Source organism: Pristiophorus japonicus, chromosome 12 (assembly GCF_044704955.1).
Source record: "Pristiophorus japonicus isolate sPriJap1 chromosome 12, sPriJap1.hap1, whole genome shotgun sequence".
Taxonomy (NCBI): Eukaryota; Metazoa; Chordata; class Chondrichthyes; family Pristiophoridae; genus Pristiophorus; species Pristiophorus japonicus.
Genome location: NC_091988.1, coordinates 139,913,004 through 139,940,886, shown reverse-complemented (window position 1 = coordinate 139,940,886; position 27,883 = coordinate 139,913,004). Strand labels below are relative to the sequence as shown.

Sequence of the window (27,883 nt, the reverse complement as noted above, 5' to 3'; positions counted from 1 at the left end):
GTCTTCAGATCGAATGGCCGGGGGGTGGGTGTCCGATGGCAATAGAGAAGAAGCTAAGATTGGTGGGCGGGGAGGAAGCTCTCCTGTTTCTCTTGGCCCCCATAGCAGTGCTATAAAGGCAATTACCTTTTCCAGGAGGCCTAGGAAACCTAGTCAGCCAGGGTTAAACCAGGAAAATGGATTAAATATGGGGCATGCAGCCTCATTATAGTATGTAAATGGCCAACCCAGCTCCTGAAAAATGGGTTGGTTGCCCGCCTTCAATCCAGTTTTCATTAAAACTGGAAGTGGGCGAGTTGAATTCTGGTTTAAATTTAAATTTTTTTTTAAATTTTAACATCCCACCTGATCCTAATGGTTAAAATCTCTCTCTCTGTCTGTCTCTCTCTGTCTGTCTCTCTCTGTCTCTCTGTCTCTCTGTCTCTCTCTCTGTCTCTCTGTCTCTCTGTCTCTCTGCCCTCTGCCCACCTTGACAAAGTGAACTCCTCCTTATAAGATCTGTAGTTTAGAACAAATTCATCATCACTACAGAACGCCAATCAAACATTTAGATGGTTCTGTATGGATTCAGCTTTTCTACAGAAATAAAGTTTTTGGGCAGGGGAGGTTTTCTATACATTCAAAACAAAAAATTAATAAAACATTTTGAAGAGGTTCTTTACAAATCTTGTCAAAATAATTTGGATGCTTTAAATAACCTCCCAAATCGGGTACCTCCTGCAATGACATATTTGTTTCCCCTCCCCACTTCCAGTTAATCTGTCTAGAGTGGTGCCAAATGGTTTATTGGTGTTCTTCCCATCTTATCCTGTCATGAATAAAAGCCTCGAGTTCTGGAAGGTAAGTGACCAAACAGGTTTTCTTCCACCATCTGTCTTATTTTGAGAAAGTTGACCAAATATGGTTGTCGTTTTTTTTAACGTATTTTGAGGTGACTCTTCAATTGGCAAAAGTGAAAGTTACAACTTTTTTTCTTGTGTAAATAGCTGCCGTTTATTTATGGATTCATTAGTTTGTGTCATTTTGCAACTTTTCTGTTTTATATTTCTCCCTTGTATAAAAAAAGTCCTGGCAATTAGGAAAATATATTGTAAAATGAAGAGCAAGCAGTTAACAGATTGTGTATGCAGTAATTTCAACAGTGTGAATTTTGTGTACACGTGTTTGAGAACATGTCCAGCAAAATATCTCTGCACTGTGCTTGGAGTGCATGTGGCACCTAAATTAAGCCATCCCATACATCAGGAAAATTATAAATCTCAAATGTGTTGAGACAAATTCTAAACAGGTGCTGTAAAAATGTGCAATATCCAAAGATTCCTCTAAAATGTACAATACACAACTTCTAAAATTATTTTGTACATGGTGAAAAAAATCTCATCATCAGAAGCTACATGACAAAGAAAGAGTTCATAGATTCTGTTCCATTAAACTATTCTTCCAAACAGGAGCAGGGCATTGCCAACAGAATAGAAGAGATCAAACCCATCTTTGTGGAAGTGAAGGGCAAAGGATCATTTACAGAGGTTTGATTTATTTTGGTTCTTTTTCACTGGTCTGTGTGTCTGCATTTATGATTCCATTTACTTAATGAAAAACTAAATTATCATAGTATCCTTGGCACTTGATGTCTGAGTTTATGTTTTTGTCAGAGCAATTTTCTAATTTCTTTCTAATGGCAAATCTGTTCCAGGCTATGGATGCATACTATGATAAAGTAAGCGATCCAAAGTCTAATGGAGCCTGTTTCTATGCAGTGTGCAGAGGAAAGGTGAGTAAACTAGACTCATTGTTGAGGATTGTACAGCTGCACAAACAAATCTTGTTATAATTGGCCAACAACTTTTTCATTGTATACGTTACTAAATGAAATCCAAATTGCAGTGAAATATTTTAGATTAATGACGTGGTAAGATCAACTTTTGTCACAGATCTTTAATGTTGACCTTTCTTTCAATGTGATTGCTGATTGTGCTAACTGAAAGTAGTGCCAGCAACAACAGCAACTTGTGTTTATATGAAGTTTTAATGTTGAAAAATATCCCAAGGTGCATCACCGGTATCGCGGGGAAAGGGATGCCAAACCAAAAAAATGCGGGATGATGCTGAGCGATCAAAAGCTTGGTCATAGAGGTGGGTTTTATGGGGGTATTAAACAAGGAGGCAATTGGAAAGGTCATGGGGCTTGGAAAATGAATTCATTGATTGAAGGCTTGGCATCAGTCCACTGGAGTACTGTGTACCTGCCTGATTCAAGTAGTGGATTGCACACAACTTTGCTCCACCGACCTGAAGTGTCATCTTGGAGTCACTTCAACTCCAAAGCGACCCCACTTACAACTGACTAGGAAGTGGCATCAGTAACGAGAAATAAACTAAGCCATAGAAGGTAACATGGTTCTATGTTTCCATGAGTATAACAAAATTTAGCAAACCATATGCAATGTCTTTGTGCAAAACTTTGGGAGTAGGTATGTATATATAAGATGTACAATGTGTTAGCTCACTCATTTCACCCTGCTTTGAACCCAGGCCAGAGTGATGGGATGAAATCTTCCAGATTCTACAGGTCTAAAGGGTCCTCATGAAATTAGTCTGGGCAATTTGAATCCAATTAGTTTATTGAAATATATATGTCTTTTTTGAAACTATGTATGTCTTTTAAGTTTCTATGTGGCTTAATTTATTGTTCCTTTCATGAGTTCTTTAGGCTAGTGAAGGCTTGGATTTTGCTGACATGAATGGACGAGGTGTGATTGTCACTGGTTTGCCGTTTCCTCCTCGAATGGACCCCAGAGTGGTGCTAAAGATGCAGTTCCTTGATGAAATGAGAGTGAAATGTGTTGGAAATGTTCGGGTACTGTATTATCAAAAACTATAAAATTGTTTAGCATAGAAAATAGGTGCAGGAGTAGGCCATTCGGCCCTTCGAGCCTGCACCACCATTCAATAAGATCATGGCTAATCATTCCCTCAGTACCCCTTTCCTGCTTTCTCTCCATTCTCCTAAGTCGTAAGGGCCATATCTAACTCCCTCTTGAATATATCCGATGAACTGGCATCAATAACTCTCTGCGGCAGGGAATTCCACAGGTTAACAACTCTCTGAATGAAGAAGTTTCTCCTCATCTCAGTCCTAAATGGCTTACCCCTTATCCTAAGACTATGTCCCCTGGTTCTGGACTTCCCCAACATCGGGAACATTCTACCTACATCTAACCTGTCCCGTCCTGTCAGAATCTTATATGTTTCTATGAGATCCCCTGTCGTCCTTCTAAACTCCAATGTATAAAGGGCCAGTTGATCCAGTCTCTCCTCATATGTCAATCCAGCCATCCCGGGAATCAGTCTGGTGGACCTTTGCTGCACTCCCTCAATAGCAAGAATGTCCTTCCTCAGATTAGGGGACCAAAGCTGAACACGATATTCCAGCTGAGGCCTCACCAAGGCCCTCCACAACTGCAGTAAGATCTCCCTGCTCCTATACTCAAATCCCCTAGCTATGAAGGCCAACATACCATTTGCCTTCTTCACCGCCTGCTGTACCTGTATGCCAACTTTCAATGACTGATGAACCATGACATCCAGGTCTCGTTACACCTCCCCTTTTCCTAATCTGCCGCCATTTAGATAATCTGTCTTTGCGTTTTTGCCCCCAAAGTGGATAACCTCACATTTATCCACATTATACTGCATCTGCCATGCATTTGCCCATTCACCCAACCTGTCCAAGTCACCCAGCAGCCTCTTAGCGTTCCCCTCACAGCTCACACCGCCACCCAGTTTAGTGTCATCTGCAAACTTGGAGATATTACACTCAATTCCTTCATCTAAATCATTGATGTATATTGTAAACAGCTGGGGCCCCAGCACAGAACCTTGCGGTACCCCACTAGTCACTGCCTGCCATTCTGAAAAGGACCCGTTTTTCCCGACTCTTTGTTTCCTGTCTGCCAACCAGTTCTCTATCCACGTCAGTATAATGCCCCCAATACCATGTGCTTTGATTTTGCACACCAATCTCTTGTGTGGGACCTTGTCAAAAGCCTTTTGAAAGTCCAAATACACCACATCCACTGGTTCTCCCTTGTCCCACTCTACTAGTTACATCCTCAAAAAAATTCCAGAAGATTTGTCAAGCATGATTTCCCCTTCATAAATCCATGCTGACTTGGACCGATCCTGTCACTGCTTTCCAAATGTGCTGCTATTTCATCCTTAATAATTGATTCCAACATTTTCCCCACTACTGATGTCAGGCTAACCGGTCTATAATTACCCGCTTTCTCTCTCCCTCCCTTTTTAAAAAGTGGTGTTACATTAGCTACCCTCCAGTTCATAAGAACCGATCCAGAGTTGATAGACTGTTGGAAAATGATCATCAATGCATTCACAATTTCTAGGGCCACTTCCTTAACTACTCTGGGATGCAGAGCCCCGGGGGTTTATCAGCTTTCAATCCCATCAATTTCCCTAACACAATTTACCGCCTATTAAGGATATCCTTCAGTTTCTCCTTCTCACAAGACCCTCGGTCCCGGAGTATTTCCAGAAGGTTATTTGTCTCTTCCTTTGTGACGACAGAACCAAAGTATTTGTTCAACTGGTATGCCATTTCTTTGTTCCCCATTATAAATTCACCTGAATCTGACTGCAAGGGACCTACTTTTGTCTTCACTAATCTTTTTCTCTTCACATATCTATAGAAGCTTTTGCAGTCAGTTTTTATGTTCCTGGCAAGCTTCTTCTCGTACTCTATTTTCCCCCTCTTAATTAAACCCTTTGTCCTCTGCTGAATTTTTAATTTCTCCCAGTCCTCAGGTTTGCTGCTTTTTCTGGCCAATTTATGATACTTAAGGGGTTGATTGTGGATGGGCAATGGCAGACATTTAGAGACCGCATGGATGAACTACAACAAATGTACATCCCTGTCTGGCGTAAAAATAAAAAAGGGAAGGTGGCTCAACCGTGGCTATCAAGGGAAATCAGGGATAGTATTAAAGCCAAGGAAGTGGCATACAAATTGGCCAGAAATAGCAGCGAACCAGGGGAATGGGAGAAATTTAGAACTCAGCAGAGGAGGACAAAGGGTTTGATTAGGGCAGGGAAAATGGAGTACGAGAGGAAGCTTGCAGGGAACATTAAGACGGACTGCAAAAGTTTCTATAGATATGTAAAGAGAAAAAGGTTAGTAAAGACAAACTTAGGTCCCCTGCAGTCAGAATCAGGGGAAGTCATAACGGGGAACAAAGAAATGGCAGACCAATTGAACAAGTACCTTGGTTCGGTATTCACTAAGAAGGACACAAACAACCTTCGGATATAAAAGGGGTCAGAGGGTCTAGTAAGGAGGAGGAACTGAGGGAAATCCTTATTCGTCGGGAAATTGATGGGATTGAAGGCCGATAAATCCCCAGGGCCTGATGGACTGCATCCCAGAGTACTTAAGGAGGTGGCCTTGGAAACAGCAGATGCATTCACAGTCATTTTCCAACATTCCATAGACTCTGGATCAGTTCCTATGGAGTGGAGGGTAGCCAATGTAACCCCACTTTTTAAAAAAGGAGGGAGAGAGAAAATGGAATTATAGACCGGTCAGCCTGATATCGGTAGTGGGTAAAATGATGGAATCAATTATTAAGGATGTCATAGCAGCGCATTTGGAAAGAGGTGACATGATGGGTCCAAGTCAGCATGGATTTGTGAAAGGGAAATCATGCTTGACAAATCTTCTGGAATTTTTTGATGTTTCCAGTAGAGTGGATAAGGGAGAACCAGTTGATGTGGTGTATTTGGACTTTCAGAAGGCTTTCGACAAGGTTCCACACAAGAGATTAATGTGCAAAGTCAAAGCACATGGGATTGGGGGTAGTGTGCTGAATTGGATTGAGAACTGGTTGGCAGACAGGAAGCAAAGAGTAGGAGTAAATGGGTACTTTTCAGAATGGCAGGCAGTGACTAGTGGGGTACCGCAAGGTTCTGTGCTGGGGCCCCAGCTGTTTACATTGTACATTAATGATTTAGATGAGGGGATTAAATGTAGTATCTCCAAATTTGCGGATGACACTAAGTTGGGTGGCAGTGTGAGCTGCGAGGAGGATGCTATGAGGCTGCAGAGTGACTTGGATAGGTTAGGTGAATGGGCAAATGCATGGCAGATGAAGTATAATGTGGATAAATGTGAGGTTATCCACTTTGGTGGTAAAAACAGAGAGACAGACTATTATCTGAATGGTGACAGATTAGGAAAAGGGGAGGTGTAACGAGACCTGGGTGTCATGGTACATCAGTCATTGAAGGTTGGCATGCAGGTACAGGAGGCGGTTAAGAAAGCAAATAGCATGTTGGCCTTCATAGTGAGGGGATTTGAGTACAGGGGCAGGGAGGTGTTGCTACAGTTGTACAGGGCCTTGGTGAGGCCACACCTGGAGTATTGTGTACAGTTTTGGTCTCCTAACTTGAAGGACATTCTTGCTATTGAGGGAGTGCAGCGAAGGTTCACCAGTCTGATTCCCGGGATGGCGGGACTGACATATCAAGAAAGAGTGGATCAACTGGGCTTGTATTCACTGGAGTTCAGAAGAATGAAAGGGGATCTCATAGAAATGTTTAAAATTCTGACGGGTTTAGACAGGTTAGATGTAGGAAGAATGTTCCCAATGTTGGGGAAGTCCAGAACCAGGGGTTACAGTCTAAGGATAAGGGGTAAGCCATTTAGGACTGAGATGAGGAGAAACTTCTTCACCCAGAGAGTGGTGAACCTGTGGAATTCTCTACCACAGAAAGTTGTTGAGGCCAATTCACTAAATATATTCAAAAAGGAGTTCGATGTAGTCCTTACTATCAGGGGGATCAAGGGGTCTGGTGAGAAAGCAGGGATGGGGTACTGAAGTTGCATGTTCAGCCATGAACTCATTGAATGGCGGTGCAGGCTCGAAGGGCCGAATGGCCTACTACTCCACCTATTTTCTATGTTTATATGCCTCTTCCTTGGATTTATAACACTATCCTTAATTTCCCTTGTTAGTCATGGTTGAGCCACCTTCCCTGTTTTATTTTTACTCCAGACAGGGATGTACAATTGCTGAAGTTCATCCATGTGATCTTTTAAATGTTTGCCATTGCCTATCCACCGTCAACCCTTTAAGTATCATTTGCCAGTCTATTCTAGCTAATTCATGCCTCAAACCATCGAAGTTACCTTTCCTTAGGTTCAGGACCCTAGTTTCTGAATTAACTGTCACTCTCCATCTTAATAAAGAATTCTACCATATTATGGTCACTCTTCTCCAAGGGGCCTCGCACAACAAAATTGCTAATTAGTCCTTTCTCATTACACATCACCCAGCCTAGGATGGATCATCTGGTTGAAAGATTTACTTCGTGCTGAAAACCCTGTTTGATGATGGTCGCTAATTTGTTATAAGTTAAACCTGTATAAAGTACTAAATAATCTCTCTTTGAGCACTTGTCCCAAATTACAGATGCATGGGGTTTAAGTGAGCACAAGTGTCGCCGAAATTTAACTTCTAATAATGGCACAAAACATTTGACTTCTGTTGTGTATGTTTTCATGGAGAAGCCATGCACTATTCAGCAATGCTGCTGTTGATAATTGATTTGGCGTAAATAGAGCTATAAAGATATGCTTTAATGCAGAATGCTAGTGGTTGAAAGTGCCCGTCCTTTTTTTTTAATCAGCATTGTATGAGCTTTGGCCTGATGCTGCTGGCAAAATAAATAATTTAATTTTGGGGCAGATTGGTCATACAATATTTATGATTTAGCTCCTCTTGCCAAGGCAGTTAATACATTCGAGCAGTTATCCATCTTTCTTTCTTTCTCATTCTTCTCACTCTCCTCCCCGATCCCTGACCCCCCCCCCGCCCTCCGCAACCAATCCACCAGCTTACACATTCACTCCCTCCACCACCAGTGCAACATGGCTGTAGTGTGTAGCATCTACAAGATGCACTGCAGCAACTCACCAAGGCTTCCTCGACAGCAACTCCAAAACCTGCTACCTTTACCATTCAGAAGGGTAAGAGTAACGGGCACATGGGAACACCACTGCCTCCCAAGTTCCCCTCCACGTCACACACCATGTTGACTTGGAAATACATCGCCGTTCCTTCATCGTCGCTGGGTCAAAATCCTGGAACTCCTACCTAACAGCATTGTGGGAGTACCTTCACCACATGGTCTGCAGCGGTTCAAGAAAGCAGCTCACCAACGCCTTGTCGAGGGAATTAGGGGTGGGCAATAAATGCTCATTTAAAAAAATAAATTGCTGGTTCCAATGCTCTGTACCATTAACATTTGGATAGGAAAGCATGCATGAAAAAGAAATGAGTACTATAAAGGAAGAAACAAATAAGACTGAAAGTTCTCTAAAGATGTGAGGCTGGACTAGGATAAGTTCGTTCTTTTCTGTAACTGAATTATAGCATCTCTGCTTTTTGCTTTTGGAGGGAGGTAATTCAGTTTTCCAGTTAACAAGTATTTTGGAGGTTAAATAGGAAATTAACTAAACAAATCTATCATATCTATTTGATGGAGTAATTTGTTATTAATACCTGCAAAAAAAATAAAGGTTTATGGCATTAAGGGTGTTTTGTTCAAATATGATTATCTATAGCATAGGTTAAAGGATAAAATCATCGATAACATCTGTTGAATTGTTTTTTAAAGCATTTATCTGGACAAGAATGGTACAGACAGCAAGCTTCACGTGCTGTCAATCAAGCCATTGGCAGGGTGATTCGTCACCGAAATGACTACGGAGCCATCTTTCTGTGTGATCACAGGTGCGTGTGAATAAATTAGATTTTATTTTAAAAAAGACTACTGTAAAACAATGCTAACAAGAAATAGTTCCAAAATTGACTAATAACATAACGCCAGACGTAACTTTATTAACATGTATTGTAACCTTTTAAAATCTCAGAATGCAGAGGCTTAAAATATGATGACTTTTATTCAGGCAAGCAATAAGAAAGTGTGATTTCTGTTTAATTTCCCAATATAAAAGATTTCACCACGTGGAGAATTAGATACAAATCCGTCTTTTACCACTTGGGGGCATGCAATATTTAAATGCCAGTCTGCTGTGTTTCAGTTTTAATTTTGTCCTCTCTGCTTTTCTGTCACTTACCACTAAATTGAATGTTTCATATTCAAACACCTTCATCTCTCCAGGTCTGTGTGACTCCAAGGGCCTCTTTATCTCCTTTTGTCTCTGCCAGTTCTTAGTGTTTCTGCTACAATAAGTGTATTCCTGAAAGTGTTTATCTACCCACCCTGTGCAAATTGGCAACAATACTCATCACTAAAAGTAGCGACACAGGTTAACAAGGCCATTTAAAAAAAAAGCAAACCAAGCACTAGGGTTTATTTCTAGAGGGATAGAATTGAAAAGTAGTGAAGTTATACTAAACTTGTATCAAACCTTGGTTAGATCACACTTGGAGTTCTGAATATAATTCTGGTTGCCATATTATAGAAAGGATATAGAGTCACTGGAGAGGGTGCAGAGAAGATTTACAAGGATGATACCAGAAATGCGAGGGTACACCTATCAGGAAAGGATGAGCAGGCTGGGACTCTTTTTTTTCTCTTCAACAAAGAAGCCTGAGGGGTCTTTAAAATTATGAGAGGTTTTGATAGAGCGACTGTTTACATTTGTGGGGAAGAGCATAATTAGAGGCCAACAATATAAGCTAGGGAATTCAGAAGAAGCCTCTTTACCCCGAGGTGGTGAGAATGTGGAACTTGCTACCACAGGGAGTGGTTGAAGTAAATAGTATCAATGCATTTAAGGGGAGGCTAGGTAAGCACATGAGTGGGAAGGGAATAGAGGGTTATGCTGATAGATTTAGATGAGGAAAGATTGGAGGAGGCTCGAAGCATAAACAGTGGCATGGACTGGTTGGGTCAAATGGCCTGTTTCTGTGCTGTATATCCTATGTAAATTCTTGGACAGAGCGAATTCAGTGACACTGTCTCCTGTAGGTGAGCTTTCCTCTGTGACGAAAAATATATCTATCTAACCAAGATTGACATTGAATAAGTTGGACTAGTTAAACTGCTTGGGCTGATGCTACTAAAATGTTGGGGGCCAAAATTGCCCCTCATTCCGATTGGGGGCGGTAACCTACTGCGACTTCCGCACCCGGCATGGAAGTCCCGCCTCGATGTGGAATTGGTCCGTGCGCCCCGCGAAGGAAGCTGAGCGCTTGGAGGCTCGTTCCAGAGCCGTGCTGAGGAGGCCAGTGCTACGTGCTACAATGCTCCTCCCCTTCAGTTGAAGGAGAGGGACACTGTGCACTCTGCAGGCCCTTTGGTGGCCGACACTGGGTCACTAGGGAGGTGATCGGCCGGGCTGGCACCTATAACTGAGTGCCGGGCTGCATGGTGGTGCCTCAGTCGTCGCAAGGGCAGCCATCGTCGGGCCGACAAATAGAAATGGCGGCCCGGGGCACTAATGGCCTCCCCATTAAGGGGCGCCCTGGTGGTGTATGTCCACACGGAGCGGGGCGCAAAGCGAACGGCGCACACGCCAATGATGTCATTGGCGGTTGTGCGACGGCCCGGGGCGCTAATCGCAGGGCGCAGCTCTGCTGGGACAGCACCCTTAAACCTCCGGGGCAGCTTCCCCGGTAGCGCTTCCCTCCCCCAGGTGAAACCGCCATTGTGCCCCGTTGACAACCCCCGGAGGTGCTAATGGGGCTATAAAAATGGGCAACTTCGAACCCCGGAGTTTGTTCGAGGAGGACTGGTTCATTATGCACACATTTTTTAACGGTTGCAATTGTAGTTTCTGTCATTAATGTGAAGCTGGAAGGTAATGTGAAGGTTAAAATGGACAGTTTTGATTCAAAATTGCCGGCACTTCTGGTGTCGGCCAGATTTTAACTTCCAGAATTAATTTACAACTTCTTTTCTTGCTCTACTTCACTTGTATTTCTGTCCATTTTGCTTTTTATTTAGATTTATGGGCGCGGAGGTGAGGTCACAGTTGCCATTGTGGGTGCGGCCGCATGTCAAAGCCTATGATAACTTTGGACACATCATTCGAGATGTATCTCAGTTTTTTCGCGTTGCTCAAAAAATTGTAAGTATCCCATGTTTAAAATTGATCCTATAAAATGCTACACGTGTATTATACTAGTGGAAGAAAAGTAAGACGGCAATCAATTGTAAAGGTTTTTTTTTGGAGACTGGCTGATATTCCTGAAATCTTTGTATCCTCCTAGAATAGCTGATGGTGCTTTCTGTCACCTTGTTTATGATGCTGTGAGAAACAATTGATAGGGTAATAGATCTTTAACATCTCCCTCCTTTTTGTATCTTTTGCTGTCATAATGTTTTTGCTCCATGTACCAATCCTTTCAAACAGCAGCGTGGTTTTAATTGCATGAAGTAATTTGTTTTTATAAGTAGTTTTAGCTTTTTTGTTATGAAATAGGTTTAGTTGTAGGTTTTTTTGAATGTGTGACACCCCATCTAACAGCTTAGCTGCAAACCGACCAAAGTCTTGGCTCATTCAAGTGCATTGTGTGAAATAAGCTCTATAGACTGGCTTTAGCCTTTTCTGTTTTCGGGGCGATAATGTCGGTGTGGCGGGAAAGTTAGCGGCCGGGAATAGTTTGCGTTTTAGTATTTAAGTTTGGGCATCTGGGCCCTGTGTCAAGGGACGCAGTATTAAGGGTGGCGATGTGCATCTCTCTGGGTCCTGCGTTAGGAGGCGCAGTGTTAAAGGTGGCGATGTGCATCTCTCTGGGCCCTGTGTCAGGGGGCGCAGCACTATGGGTGGCGATGTGCACCTTTCTTGGTGCAAGGAAGCGAAAGTCCTGAGCTAAGCATTCAGCCAAAGAGCGCTCCAAGAGAGGCCTGGAGGGGAGGGCGGGGGGCGCGGAGATAAAAACTTTTAAAAAAAATTCCCAAAACGTTGCCCACCGCAACACAAAAAATTAAAAGAGAAAACACTCGCACTTACTTTTGGAGTACTTTACCTTCCTCTCCGCCACCGGGATCGTCGGACCGCTCTGATTTCCCAGGTGGTCATTGCGGACGCAATTCCGGGCGGACGGATCAGACAAGTCTCAAAACTCGCGCCGGTGTCGCAACCAGGGGTGTTGCACGCCCGGCACAGCTCTTCCCGGCGGTGCAGCTCAGCGCCGCCACAAGACCCGACCGGAGGATCGCTGCAGGGCGCTGGAGACCTCGCCACCGCCTTTCACGCCGCTCCGGAGCGAAACCAGGAGTGCAAAGGACCGGAAAATCCAGCCCCTCAACTGTGATGCTGGAAGTCTATTCTTGTAATACTGTTCAGCAGACCAGTTTTCAGCAGGTCAGCACTGGCAAAGCTGATTACATGTATGAATCATATTAAAATGATTCTATTCAAGAAAACAAGTGCTTGCAATTCTCCTCCTCTATGAAGTAGTTGTTGGCTAAAGTTACTCGTATTGGGATAAACTATTGGTTATGCAAGTAATCTCAACAAAATTCTATAGATCTACAAAGAAAAATGTGAAGAGTGTAGCTGAAGAGCAGGGATCATACAGAGTCAATACAGAGTTTTTCAGAGTGATGCAGGCACAACGGATGAATCACCTCCTTCTACAGGTCTGCTGCAAGTGTGTTTTGAGAGACCAGGGAGGGAATTGGACTTTAATACACACAAAAGCGTGAGTTGAAAGTGCGTAAACTATTGGAGCAAAAAACTGTAAGGGATCTTTAACTAAAGAAGTATTTGATTTTATAGTTGGTGTAAAAAGACATGCATGCCACTGTTTTCCCCCTAAACTGCACAGCCGCGCAGTTACCTGGAGACTGCCATGCACCAGGCATTGCAGGCCGCGCTGGAGCGGGCTCCAGTGTTCAGGTGCTCTTTTCAATCGAGTCCCACAGGCCATTCTTTAGGTCCACTGGAATGGGTTTCGAAGCCTGCGCGCTGGACCCATTTCTGCACTGGGAGCCGTTACTGGCCTGAGCCACTGACAATGAACAAATGCTGATACAGTGCTGGGAGTCGTGGCGAATGGTGATGCGCTTATAAAGAATGTCTGAACACGAGAACTCGGTACCGGCCTGAGCCTCCGGGAGGGAGGGGGAGATGAGATTGGAGGAAAGTAAAAGATAGAGGGGGGAGGAGGCAGGAGAGAGAAATGGGGGGGGGGGCGGTGGGGGGAGAGGAAGGGAGAGAAAGAGAGAGACTGGAGGAGAGGGAAAGAGAGACTGACGGGGGGTGGGAGAGGATGGGAGGGAGGGCTGGGTCGAGAAGAGAGACGACTGGCGGGGGGGGGGGGGAGGCGGAGGGAGGAGGAGGGTGTGAGGGCTGAGTAGATAAGAGAGACGGGGTGGGGGGAGGGAGGAGGAGGAGGGTGTGAGGGCTGGGTAGAGAAGAGAGATGACGGGAGGGGGGGGCGAGGATGGGAGAAAGAGAGGGAGAGAGAAACGGCATGGGGAGGAGGCAGAAGAGAGGTCAGGGGGAAGGGGTGGTGAGAGGGACTGGGGGGGTGTGGGTGGGGAATGGAGACTGGGATTGGGAGGTGAGAGAGAGAGACTGGGATGAGGAAGTGAAACTGGGGAAAGAAAGCGAGATACCTGTGCTTCTTACAATAGCGGTAAAAAAAATCTTTAACATCCACTGGCACGACCTCATTTAATCATCTCTTCTAAAACCTGCAGGCAGTTATCGCTCAGGATTACACTGAGCTGGGACACGAAGGGCACTAACTGCAAACAGGTTCGTGAAGCTGGTGTCAAACATGAGCACCTTCATTATCACAAGAGCACAAATAGGAGAGCTTTGTCAAGAAGCATTTCCCATAAGATGGAAAGAATTCTCATTTTTCAACATTGACTGGATTTCAGAAGCTTAAAAAAAATGGGAGAAAAGTTCTCTCCTGAACCGACATTTATTCTCTGCTTTTCCTTTTGCTCCAATGTTCTGTGCAGAGAGAGGCAAAGAAATATATAGAGAGCGCGGCAGGGACAGACAGACAGACAGAGAGAGGGAGGGAAGGGAGACAGAAGGACAGGGACGGAGGGAGGGGGAGGGATAGGGACGGACAGAGGGATAGGGACAGGGATGGAGAGGGACAGGGATGGAGGGAGAAAAGGATAGGGACAGGGATGGAGGGAGAGAGGGATAGGGACGGAGAGGGAGAGGGATAGGCACAGGAACAAAGGGAGAGGGAGACAGGGATGTAGAGAGGGACGGACAGGCACAGAGATCGAGAGCAAGCGTGCGACCGGGACAGAGGGAGATAGAGACAGCGAGCGAGAGAGGTGAGGGTCCAGGCACGTGAAGTCCATTCCTGGGGACTAAGCGGCGGCCGCACTTTGGAACAACACATGTGGAGGCGCAACACATGTACAATGCCATGGAAGGAGGCTAAAGTAACCAACTTTTAGGCCTGTGGTGAAATTAATTTTTTTAAATAAAAATTGGAAAAATTATTTAAAGCCAGAAAAAAATATGGGAAAGCGGTAAGTTCCAGTTAAATAGAAACATAGACATAGAAAATAGGTGCAGGAGTAGGCCATTCGGCCCTTCGAGCCTGCACCGCCATTCAACAAGATCATGGCTGATCACCCACCCCAGCACCTCCACCCCCCCCCCTCCACACCCCCCGACCCCCCCAGCCTCAAGGACCACGTCCAACTCCCTCCCGAACACATCCAATGAACTGGCATCAACAACCCCCTGTGGCAGGGAACCCCACAGGCCAACAACTCCCCGAGTGAAGAAGTCTCTCCCAATCCCAGCCCCAAACAGCCCACCTCCCCATCCCAAGAGCGTGCCACCCCCCGGCTCCGGACCCACCCAACACCGGGAACACTCCCCACCCCCCCCAACCCGCCCCGTCCCGTCAGAATCCTTACCAAATGCCGAACACCCCCGGATGTCGAGCCCCCAGCCCCGGCCACCCCGGAGCCACGCCCCCGCGACGCCAACCACACCACATCCACCAACCGCCATCTGCACAGTCAACCCGTCCACCCCACTCTGAACACTCCCCGCACAGAGCCCCCAGGCCTGCCCCTCCAACACATTTCGCCCCCCCCAGACCTTCGCTGCAATGTGACCCTTCCTGTCCCCTGCCCTGAGTTTCTCCGCCCCCCCACCTCTACCACTCTCCCCTCCATCCCCCGCCCCCGTCTCCCCTCAACCTCCCACAGGCTCCCACTTTGGGGGCGGTAACCTTCTGGGGCAGGAAATTTTAGCCCCCAACGTGGAAGTCCTGCTCCCACCGCAGAATTGGCCTTACCACCCCTCAATGCAAGCGGAGTGCAATTTCCCACACTCCACTTCCCTTGGGGGCAGCTACCAGGGCACGACTGGATGCTCCTGTGACAGTTTGAACTGGTGCTCTCCACTCTCCCGTCCTGTGACAATTGGAACTGGTGCATGAAGAGGGCATTCATCCAACGAATCTCCTGGTCCATTGCCACGACAATCTTATCCAGTCTGAGTTTGTCTGCAATATCAACACTTTGTTGCAAGATTGTGTACACTGTATTAAGCTTAGTAGGGCTGGCATCGATGACTGAAAGGTGGCCAATGTTTGACACGGGTGGGATTTAAGTTTTCTGTAGCAGGGTATTGAAACCAGTCCATCCTGACAAGTCATCATCGTTCATCTCTGGCAACTTGCTGAGGAAGTACGATGGCTTTCTCTGCAATTTTAGCTTCCCTAGTTCCAGTAAATTTCCACTGATGAACACTCGTGAAAAAATTTATCGAGCTAGAGTCCAAAATAGAAATGATGCTGCCTTTGGCTCCCACAACTACGTGCATGCAGTCACAGGATCCGAAATTGCCCACCGCCCGAAACGAGGCGCACCTACCATTTTCGATATGTTCTGACCGCCCCAATTCATGGGGAGGCCAAACCTTTGAAATTCAGCAGTTCGGGTTTTTTTCCCCCGAGCGGGGCGGAAGTGGCCTCATGATGGGGGCAGAAGTGGGGGCGGACAGAGTGGTCGTCACTAGCGGAGCGACGTGCAAGACATCGGCGCCACGCTGATGATGTCATTGCGCTAGCACGTTACGTTTCTCCCCATCAGTTAAAGGGGAGAACCGTTGCAAATTCTACAGCCACTTCAGTGGCAAACACTGGACCACCAGAGAGGGTTTGTGCCTGTTAACAGCCCAGCTGACCAATGGCCATAATTGTCGGCCCGACCTGGCAGTCGGCCAACAAAAAAAAATAACATAGCGGCCGTGGCAATGTGCCCTCCCCTTTAAGGGCGGGCATGCCACCAAGCCACAGAGAGTATACCGACAGCAAAAGCTGTCGGGGGCACCAATCAGTGGGGGGGCCACTCCCGCAGGGCAATTCCGGGAAAGGGGTCATTTCCCGATGGGCAATTTCGGGAAGGGGTCCCCGCCAGTCGGTAAAAGGTTGGCGTGTGCACGCCGCAGCGGGAAAATGGGCGGAGCGGTCACGACACCGCTCCAAAACGGAGGAAGGTCAATTTTCAAAATGGCAGCCTCTCCGCGGAGACTCGGCAGCCATTCCACACTGACCCATGGCCGCCACTTTCAAGCGGCCAGAGGCCTTGCAGAAAGGAGCAATTTTGGCCCCACAGTCTCTCAAACAGAGTAGAAACATAGAAAATAGGTGCAGATGCAGGCCACCCGGTCCCCCCGAGCCCGCACCACCACCCAACAAGACCATGGTCGATCATCCACCCCAGCACCCCTTTCCTGCTCCCCCTCCACACCCCCCGATCCCCCCAGCCGCAAGGGCCACATCCAACCCCCTCCCGAACACATCCAACAAACTGGCATCAACAATCCCCTGCGGCAGAGAACTCCACAGGTCAACAACCCCCCGAGCGAAGAAGCCTCCCCCCATCCCAGTCCCAAACGGCCCATCCCCAGACTGCGACCCCTGGCTCCGGAACCCCCCAGCATCAGGAACACTCCCCCCGCATCCAACCCGTCCAATCCCATCAAAATCCCACACGTTTCCATGAGATCCCCTCCCACCCCTCCAAACTCCAGTGAATACAAGCCCAGTCGATCCAGTCCCCCCCTCACACGTCAGTCCCGTCACCCCGGGAATCAGTCCGGTGAACCCCCGCCGCACACCCCCAACAGCAAGAACGTCCCTCCTCAGACCAGGAGACCAAAGTTGAACACAACACTCTCGGTGAGGCCCCACCAAGGCCCTGCACAACTGCAATACTCTAGTACAGAGATTGTGATTAGCTGATTTTGCAGTACTGACAAATACATTAGTTGTGATTGGTCATTTAAGTATCTCGCAATTACATCATCACTCTGGGTTTTGACAAGATTTCTGCCTATTTTCTAATTAAAATTTCTGCAAAATGCTTACTTTTTGAAGATGGGAACATTGATTTTTGTGATAAGTGATCCCTAAACTAATATTGGTGTGAATATGAAGTAGTTCCACAGAGGGGACAATGGAAAAGCATTTTTCCGAGACTCGGCCCAAGGTCTAATAAGCTAAAACTTGTATTCTCCCGATAAGAGATTGTCTGTTTTTGCTATGTTTTAAAATATATGACGAAAAAGAATAAATTCCCAAATGACTGAGAGAGTAGTTTACAGTACAATTGAGTAAGTCTCTTCACTTTAGATTAAAAAATGCAGAATGCATGTTCATTGTAGAATCAAAATACTGGAAAATGCATCAAGCGAACTGTCAAAAAAAAAATCTAAATTTTCTTGAGGGATGCCCTCAGAACATCCTAGAAAATAAATATTTGCTTTCACCACATATATCCCTTTTCAGGCTTTCATGTACTTGATTTTTTTCCCCTCCAATACGAGTGAGAAAAAGTGTGTGTATGTATATTATATATAAATTACACAGCTGTGTCCACTGCTCTTTCAGTTTAATTACTTTGTATGGGCTCATTTTTCCCCAGTAATTTTGGAGCAGGCTGCTCTTTTTGGCCTAAGTTGAAAAACCACAGTTTCCCCAATCACTTTGCACCAGTGTAACTCAGTTAGTTACGATTTTTTTAGGTCAGTTTTTTTTTCAGCTAAAGGGCGCGTAACCAGCCACCGACGCCAATTCTGGCCAATTAGGGAAGTTTGGCCAGCTGAGAGTTACTCCAGTTGTGCTTAGGCCAGCGTATATGGCCTCTCCAGAAAAACCTTCCAGAAAGTTAAGGAAATTGGTGCAACAGATGGCCGGACACACTAAAAGAATTGAAAAATACATAGCAGCAACCTACCTCCAACCCCACCCGAAGGGCTCGCCGGTCTGGCCCCCATGAGAAAGAGAGAGTGTCCGGGGACCTAGAATGGGACTGGACCGAGAGAATGGGGGACTGAGAATGGGACCTGACCAGGAAGCCCCCTGGGGGGGGAGCCGGAGGCAAGCCGCTGCTATGCGTTCTCAATTCCCCTAATGTGTTGGGAGCTGGCTGTATGCTTCACTTTTCAGCCTCAGCTCACATTGTGTCCCTGGTTACCATGGCAGCCCAATCTTTTTGGCGCAGTTCCAAGGCTCTATCCCCAAAACTAAAGGTCGGGTTACGCCATGCCAAAATGAAGAAATCCAACGGGGAAACTTAGAATTTTTTTTTGGTGTACTTAGGCCCAAAAATCGGGCGTAACTCTTCAAGTACGTCAAAAGAAAGCTTTGGGGAAAATTGAGCCCATATGTTGGATGTTCATATTCAGGGCAATTTCGGAGCCGCAAGTCTTTTTGGGGCCGAGCCAACTTTTTAAAATCCATTGTTCAGCATTTGCTAGTTTTCTTGGTTGGTATATTGAGTGATCAGTTAGATTGGTATGTCAGGTGTTGTCCCCTTTTTGAAAGAGTTTTATCAGCGTTATTTAATCATGTAGTATGAGCGGGGGGAAAAGTCTGTACCCCCATTTGTACTTCAGTCTGTGAGAGACGTAGGGAACGGCAGCAGGAAAAGAGGAAACAGCCTCTCCAAAACTGATCCCAACTCATCGCCAAGCTGGGGAGAGGTAACCTCACTGCCTTCTCAGGAAGTTTGACCACTTTGTTCACTTATTTAAGCTTCATTTGGAATTAGTTTATTTTATTATGTTTTTGTTGTATGTTTAACGACAGCATTGAAGAAGGAAAGAGATACTTGGAGCAACATCTTTTGTCAAAGCTGCAACGAGACTTGAAAGAATTTAAAGATTTTTAATGAACTTTTCCCAGAACATTTTTTTTTGCTTCTAAGTTTTGAACATAATTTTACAAGAAACAAGAGAAAATCAATTTCCCCCTTGACTAAACAAGTTTCAGCCAGGTCTTTAAGTCCTTTTAATCCTTTTAAAAAGGCTCTGAATTGCTTAAAACATTTTAAAATTGAAATGTTTGAATATTTGATTTTGAACGATGGTCTGAAGTGAGCAGCTTTACACAAACATGCTGCGACCATGCTGTTCAGGGGGAGAGCAGGGGCAGATTAGTAGGACTTGCATATTACTTTTTATTGACTACTTGAAAAAATATCAGATGTTTAGGAAGAAAACCAAAAAAGGGAAAAACCACAAACTGTTTTAATTTGTCTGTCATTCTATAGTCTGAACAAGTCTCAGGAATAATGTGTATATAGATTAAATGTTTAGTTATTGTTAATAGAAACCAGACTTCTGTAATGATGTATACAAATTGCAGGAAGCTACTTTAGAAGAAACCACTATTTGTTTATTGTGAAAGACACAGAAATAAGAACACAAAAAATAAGAGCAGAAGTAGGCCACATGACCCCTCGAGCCTGCTCCACCATTCAATAAGTTCATGGCTGATCCGATCATGGACTTGGATCCACTTCCCTGCCTGCTCCCCATACTTTGATTAAACTGATAATGTTCAATTTTGGTTTGGTAAAAATGTTTGAAATAGGAGATTAAAAATTGAGAGTATAATGAAGTTTGTTTCCTGCCATTTAATTGCAAAGTACCTAAAATAATTGAACATTTTTCGTGACCAGAGCAGGGATTAATATTGTGTCAAATATTTGAGAGTAAAACATTAGAAGCAAAATTCGTAAATTTAACGTTTTTATGTTAACATATTTATTAGTAAACATTTCCAAGTCCGTCTGGTTCGCCTGTCCAGGAAGAAAGATGCATGTTTATTTCTGTTAAATCATAGCTTTCCCTACTTTTTGTTTTTAATTCGATGACTTAAATTGCGTATGTGTTTTTCTGCACTTGTGACTAAGTGCTACCTTTCTGATGTTACATGGGGGTGTGCTGGTTCAAGAAGACAACATTTATTAATGAAAATGATTGAAGTTAAAATAAGAACACCCATTTTTGTTCAATTCTTTTTAATACTTTGAACCAAAGAACCACAGTCTTTATATTTGTTAGTTGTCTGGTTGCATTGTGATTAATATTCTAATTACGTATCTGGACGTACAGCACATCAGCGCCATAGGAAAGCCACTGCTCCTGTCTGCTGCTTGTGCAGTCATTTCTATAGTAACATGAAGGATAGACTACAGATTGAACCTCCCTTATCTGGCACCCTTGGGATCTGGCCTGTCCCGAATGAGGGATTTTGCCGGATGAGGGGTGGTCACGTGTTTGGGTGGATTGCGCCTTTAAGTGCTGTTGCTGGGGTAAGTGTGTGTGTGCGCTGATTGACTAGACCGACCGTCAGTCAGTCAGTCAGCCAATCAGTGTGCAGCGGGTCTCGAAGAGTCGGCGGGCCCCAGCAGGCCCAGAAGAGCCGGCCTGACCCCCCCCGGCCCGAGGACTGTGGCTGCAGGAAATGCAGCAGGACGACGAGGAGGAGGCAGCCGATTAGGGAGAAAGATTATATTGGTGAGTAGGATTGTGACAGGTCGCGTTCTGAACATGCGCCACCTGCCGGCCGGGAATGCCGGATAATGGAATCCCGGATAAGAGAGGTTCAACCTGTAATACGTTGATAACTTTAAAATTAATACAAATTGCACTAATAGATAAGCCGCTTTCAGCTCACCATGGGCTTTTGGGTTGTTTGTCGATGCATAACAGTGTAACTGAGTGATCTTTCTGAAGTGTTAATGCATTATTATGCAGTTCTTGTATATCCCTGTCATTTCTGACAAGTATTTTTTTTAAATAGTTTGTACATGACTAACTAAAAGCTTTTAATTAATTCTGCCGTAAACTTGCAGAATGGGCATGTAAATGACAAATGAATTTCAATATAGGCAAGTGTGAGGTGGGGCATTTTGGTGGTCGGAATAAGGAAGCAACATATTCCTTGGAAAATAAGTGTTTAAATGGGGTAGAGGTGCAAAGGGATCTAGGAGTATAGATTCACAAATAATTAAAAATAGCAACGCAGGTTATAAAAAAAAAAAGCCATAAAAGTGCAAATAAAGAGGAATAGAATTCAAAAGCAGAGAAATTACATTAAACTTGTATAGAACCATGTCTGATTGTCTCATGATGTGAGATGGCAATATGACATTACTGTATGCGCTTTTATGTGGTGGTTGCTGTCGTCGTTGTAAAAGTTGTGTAAAATTTGCCTGTGGAACTTCCAAAGGAATTCATGCCCAGCTCAGAACAAAACAAATTAGAGGGAACATTGATTGATACACACACCGACCGCAACATTACTGAAAATAAATATTCCAAAAGCAGCCACAATTATATTACATGGTATTTGATATTGTATGTCGAGATTTTATTTCTGCAAAGTAGATTGAGTAATATTTAACTTTTCAAACTTGCACACAACATTTTAAGCACTTCAGAAATTAAAAAATTTTAAGTTTTAAAAAAATATTTTGGGCATTTAGTATTTTTTTTCTCTTTCGTCCTTTTTTTTAAACCTTTAATGTGTACCAACTTTGTCAAACTGAGGAGGGGGAGAGCAGGATGCCTACTCTGCTTTTATGGTAATTTTTAACATTAATGGCCCGGATTTTGCAGTGCTAATGACGCGAATCTGTCAGCGTTCGCCATCATTACTCCTCTGAACGTGACAGCAACTTCTGAACACACCAGTCCAGAAGTTGCTGTCAGTCATTCCCTGATTCTCCACAGGTTGCGCTGTGGAACACCTTAGAGCTAGCAATCAATTCAAATTACAGTTCCTGATAAACTTCCCCTATTACGCTGCAATATCGCTGTTAAACACAGCAATTTCCTCCCCCCAACCCCCAAAAAAGTTAGGGTGTTTTGAGTGAGGTGTAACTGGGTTTTTATTGGCATATTGGCTGCTGAATAACCGTTCTGGCCCTGAAAAACTAATTTTATATTTGTGGAATATCACATTTTTCCATTAATATAATAAGAATTGCATGGCTTTTAATATATATTTAAAGTTTGATATTTCAGCTTCTACCTTAATTCTGCAATTCAGAACTTCTTTACCCAGAGAGTTGTGAGAATGTGGAACTCGCTACCACAGGGAGTAGTTGAAGCGAATAGTATAGATGCATTTAAGGGGAGGCTAGACAAGCAAATAAGGGAGAAGAGAATAGAGGTTTATGTTGATAGATTTAGATGAGGAAAAACAGGAGGAGGCTCGAGTGGAGCATAAACGCCGGCATGGACTGGTTGGGCTGAATGGCCTGTTTCTGTGCTGTATACCCTATGTGATTGGCTGCTTTGCTTGTTTGATCACATCACTGTTGCTGGACGGTGGAGATTCGCTTGATTTAGTGCCAGATTCAAACTAGGGTTGGGAGAGCTGAAATTCGCGCCACGGAGATCGCTAGATCATTGTGGGCAACTTTCTTCGAGGTCATCAGTGAGCACTGTCGCTTCCCAGATTTCGGACAATGTTTGGTTGTCTTAAGTCAGACAATCTGTTGATTTGTTCCCTGCCCTACCCCTACCCCCGAGAAATGCCACTGCATCTGCTAACCGAGCAAAGTACTGCTGAAACTCATCACACGATCTTTAGAGCTTGGCTTAGAATCAGACTGTAATTGCGCTATTGTGAAGCAAGAGTATTAATTGCTCTTTTCAGAGTATTACAAAGATGCTATGTACAGTTCTAACGAAATGTTGATTGAATATTTATGGGTTTTAGTCCCAAGTCCAATTTGAAATTGGTTGTAGAAACATAGAAACATAGAAAATAGGTGCAGGAGTAGGCCATTCGGCCCTTCGAGCCTGCACCGCCACTCAATGAGTTCATGGCTGATCATGCAACATCAGTACCCCATTCCTGCTTTCTCGCCATACCCCTTGATCCCCCTAGTAGTAAGGACTACATCTAACTCCTTTTTGAATATATTTAGTGAATTGGCCTCAACAACTTTCTGTGGTAGAGAATTCCAAAGGTTCATCACTCTCTGGGTGAAGAAGTTTCTCCTCATCTCGGTCCTAAATGGCTTACCCCTTATTCTTAGACTGTGACCCCTGGTTCTGGACTTCCCCAACATTGTGAACATTCTTCCTGCATCTAACCTGTCCAAACCCGTCAGAATTTTAAACGTTTCTATGAGATCCCCTCTCATTCTTCTGAACTCCAGTGAATACAAGCCCAGTTGATCCAGTCTTTCTTGATAGGTCAGTCCCGCCATCCCGGGAATCAGTCTGGTGAACCTTCGCTGCACTCCCTCAATAGCAAGAATGTCCTTCCTCAAGTTAGGAGACCAAAACTGGACACAATACTCCAGGTGTGGCCTCACCAAGGCCCTGTACAACTGTAGTAACACCTCCCTGCCCCTGTACTCAAATCCCCTCACTATGAAGGCCAACATGCTATTTGCTTTCTTAACCACCTGATGTACGATGACACCCAGGTCTCTTTGCACCTCCCCTTTTCCTAATCTGTCACCATTCAGATAATAGTCTGTGTCTCTGTTTTTACCACCAAAGTGTATAACCTCACATTTATCTACATTATACTTCCTCTGCCATGCATTTGCCCACTCACCTAACCTATCCAAGTCACTCTGCAGCCTCATAGCATCCTCCTCGCAGCTCACACTGCCACCCAGCTTAGTATCATCTGCAAATTTGGCGATACTACATTTAATCCCCTCGTCTAAATCATTAATGTACAGTGTAAACAGCTGGGGCCCCAGCACAGAACCTTGCGGCACCCCACTAGTCACTGCCTGGCATTCTGAAAAGTACCCATTTACTCCTACTCTTTGCTTCCTGTCTGACAACCAGTTCTCAATCCACCTCAGCACACTATCCCCAATCCCATGTGCTTTAACTTTGCACATTAATCTCTTGTGTGGGACCTTGTCGAAAGCCTTTTGAAAGTCCAAATTCACCACATCAACTGGTTCTCCCTTGTCCACTCTACTGGAAACATCCTCAAAAAATTCCAGAAGATTTGTCAAGCATGATTTCCCTTTCACAAATCCATGCTGACTTGGACCTATCATGTCACCTCTTTCCAAATGCGCTGCTATGACATCCTTAATAATTGATTCCATCATTTTACCCACTACCGATGTCAGGCTGACCGGTCTATAATTCCCTGTTTTCTCTCTCCCTTTTTTAAAAAAAAAAGTGGGGTTACATTGGCTATCCTCCACTCCATAGGAACTGATCCAGAGTCTATGGAATGTTGGAAAATGACTGTGAATGCATCTGCTGTTTCCAAGGCCACCTTAAGTACTCTGGGATGCAGTCCATCAGGCCCTGGGGATTTATCGGCCTTCAATCCCATCAATTTCCCCAACACAATTTCCCGACTAATAAGGATTTCCCTCAGTTCCTCCTTCTTACTAGACCCTCTGACCCCTTTTATATCCGAACGTTGTTTGTGTCCTCCTTAATGAATACCGAACCGAAGTACTTGTTCAATTGGTCTGCCATTTCTTTGTTCCCTGTTATGAATTCCCCTGACTCTGACTGCAGGGGACCTAAGTTTGTCTTTACTAACCTTTTTCTCTTTACATATCTATAGAAGCTTTTGCAGTCCGTTTTAATGTCCAATATAAGGTCAGAAGTGAGGATGTTCGCTGATGATTGCACAGTGTTCAGTTTCATTCAGAATTACTCAGATAATGAAGCAGTCCTTGCCCACATGCAGCAAGACCTGAACGACATTCAGGCTTGGGCCGATAAGTGGCAAGTAACATTTATGCTCCACAAGTACCAGGCAATGGCCATCTCCAACAAGAGGGAGTCTAGCCAACTCCCCATGACATTCAATATCATTACCTTTGTCTAATCCCCCACCCTCAACATCCTGTGGGGGGGGGGGGGGGGGGTCACCATTGACCAGAAACTTAACTGGATCAACAATATAAGTACTGTAGCTACAAGAGCAGGTTAGAGGGCTGGGTATTCTGCGGCGAGTGACTCACCTGACTCCCCAAAGCCTTTCCAACATCTACAAGGCACAAATCAGGAGCATGCTGGAATACTTTCCACTTGCCTGGGTGAGTGCAGCTCCAACAACACTCGAAGCTTGACACCATCCAGGACAAAGCAGCCTGCTTAATTGGCACCCCATCCACCATCTTAAGCGCTCACTCCCTCCATGGCTGCAGTGTGTACCATCTACAAGATGCACTGCCAAGGCTTCTTCGACAGTACCTTCCAGACCTGAAACTTCTACCACCTAGAAGGACAAGGGCAGCGAGTGCATGGGAACATCACCTCCAAGTTCTCCCAAGTCGCACACCATCCTGATTTGGCAATATATCACCATTCCTTCATCGTCGCTAGGTCAAAATCCTAGAACTCCCTCCCTAACATCACTGGGAGCACCTTCACCTCAAGGACTGCAGCGGTTCAAGAAGGTGGCTCATCACCACCTTCTCCAGGGCAATTAGGGATGGGCAATAAATGCTGGCCTTTCTAGCGATGCCTGCATCCCGTTAATTAATTTAAAAAAAAATACTGCTTTTTAAAATATTTCCTGGTATACAATAACTTGAGGGCTGTGGAAAAAAACTGTAAACTTGTGTATGCTAAATTCCTCTGTTTCATTTTTAAAATTCAGCAATTTTTTCAGGACACGTCAGCACTGAATCCCAGATCCCATGATCTTGGAATATAATTATTCCCCCTCCCATTTTATGAATTAACTTTATCCGATTTGTAATTGCTGTCACACTGTTCTTGTACCTGGTGCTGCCTCCATACCTCTGAGTCAGTGAGGAAACAATGCCTTAATCTACTCATTAGTTGCCTTGCAGATTAGAAAATCCACATGTTTATACATTAAGGATAATTTTACAAAACCACACTCCTGACATGGAGTCTTGAGTACTGGGTGCGGCTTAACTTAAGTAGATGTAAAATTGTGCTGACCCTCAATTCCCATTATGCTCTCCTGGTGACTGATGCTCTGTACTGTGAGTGCAGTTTCTTATCGTTGCACCTTGTAATAGAAAACTCTTAATTGTTTAATGTGCTCTGAACCGCCAGTTTCAGTGGTTGAGCTTTTAACTCCTTACTGAAAGATTGTGACTTGAAAGAAAGAGTTGTATTTATATGGCGCATTTCACGACTTCAGGATGTCCCGAAGTGCTTTACAACCCATGAAGTACTTTTAAATTGTCGTCACTGTTGTAATGTAGGAAACATGGCAGTCAATTTGCACACAGCAAGCTCCCACAAACAGCAATGTGATAGTGACCAAATAATCTTTTTATAGTGGTGTTAATTGGCTATCACCGGGGATAACTCCACTGCTCTTCTTTGAAATAGTGCCATGGGATCTTTTATATCCACCTGAGAGCGCAGACAGAGCCTGAGTTTAACATCTCATCCGAAAGATGGGACCTTTGACAGTGCAGTACTGCACTGAAGTGTCAGCCTAGGTATTTGTGCTCGAGTCTCTGGAGTGGGACTTGAACCCAGAGCCTGTGACTCCAAGGCAAGAGTGCTACCGCTGAGCCACAGCTGACAGTCGTCCGTTTTCCATTATTTGGCTAAATTCCACCTGCTCTTGGTCAGGTTGCTTAATGTAATGCTATGATGAAATCAACATTTTCATCCTGAGATGTGTATTTTAACCTATATTGTATTGTGTACATGTATTGTGTGTATGCTGGTTCAGGTGGGCATTGAAGATGCCATGGCACAATGAAACGAACAGGTGGTTGTCCCGATGTCCTGACAACTCCACCAAAACAGATTAACTGGCCTGCTGCCATTTTCAGAACCTTGCTGTGTGTAAAGTGGATGCCATGTTTACTTACGAACAACAGTAATTGCATTTCAAAGGGATTCATTGCATGTGAAGTGTTCAGGGATCTTTCTGAGAGATATAATGAGCTGCTTTATAAATGCAAGCTTTTTTTGATAAGATATAAATTACATCATCGTTTTAAGGATTTACAAACAGTGGGTCTGGGCTGAGGCCACAATAATCTTTGCTTCTCCGGTTAATCAAATTATAGATTCTTTGCAAGACTGTGGGGTTCTTTCCCATTCTGTTTACATTTCATCAACCCAAATGACAGTTCATTTACTGACTGGTATGAAAATAGACTATTTGAAATGTTAATTTATGCAGGTTGTCAGACTGGAGGAAATGGACTAACGATAGACAAATCTGATGATTTCAGCCCTATAGTTTTAACAGAAATAAGTGAAGTTGCAGATGAACAAGTCATAATTTTTCAAAGCTAGATTTGGGAATTATGCCTTTGGATTAGAAAATTGTAAATGTCATTCCATTATTTAAGAAGGAAAGATGAGAGAAAACAGGTCACTACAGACCTGCCAGTTTAACATCAGTTGTAGGCAGGTTACTGCAGTCTTATCACCAGGGACGGAGTGACTGAGCACTTGGACAAGTCTGAGCTAATCAGAGTGTCCATCTTGGTTCAGTGCTCGACTCTTGAGTCGGAAGAAAGTTCTACTCCAGAGACTTGAGCACAAAATCTAGGCTAACACTCCAGTGCTGTACTGAGAGAATGCAGCACTCTCGGAGGTGCCGACTTTCGGATGAAACATTAAACAGAGGCTCCTTCTGCCCCT

General features: G+C 44.5%; 1 protein-coding gene across 4 annotated transcripts in view; it reads left to right on the top strand.

Moving 5' to 3' along the window:
• The window catches only part of rtel1 (regulator of telomere elongation helicase 1), a 158,289-nt gene that overhangs the window by 70,376 nt on the left and 60,030 nt on the right, over nucleotides 1–27,883 (top strand). For all 4 annotated transcript variants that reach the window (XM_070895979.1, XM_070895976.1, XM_070895980.1 and 1 more), the window contains 6 exons: nucleotides 755–840; nucleotides 1,449–1,526; nucleotides 1,694–1,771; nucleotides 2,711–2,857; nucleotides 8,692–8,807; nucleotides 10,990–11,113. In XM_070895979.1, coding sequence (XP_070752080.1) covers nucleotides 755–840; nucleotides 1,449–1,526; nucleotides 1,694–1,771; nucleotides 2,711–2,857; nucleotides 8,692–8,807; nucleotides 10,990–11,113 — 629 coding nt within the window. The remainder of the gene's footprint in view (nucleotides 1–754; nucleotides 841–1,448; nucleotides 1,527–1,693; nucleotides 1,772–2,710; nucleotides 2,858–8,691; nucleotides 8,808–10,989; nucleotides 11,114–27,883) is intronic.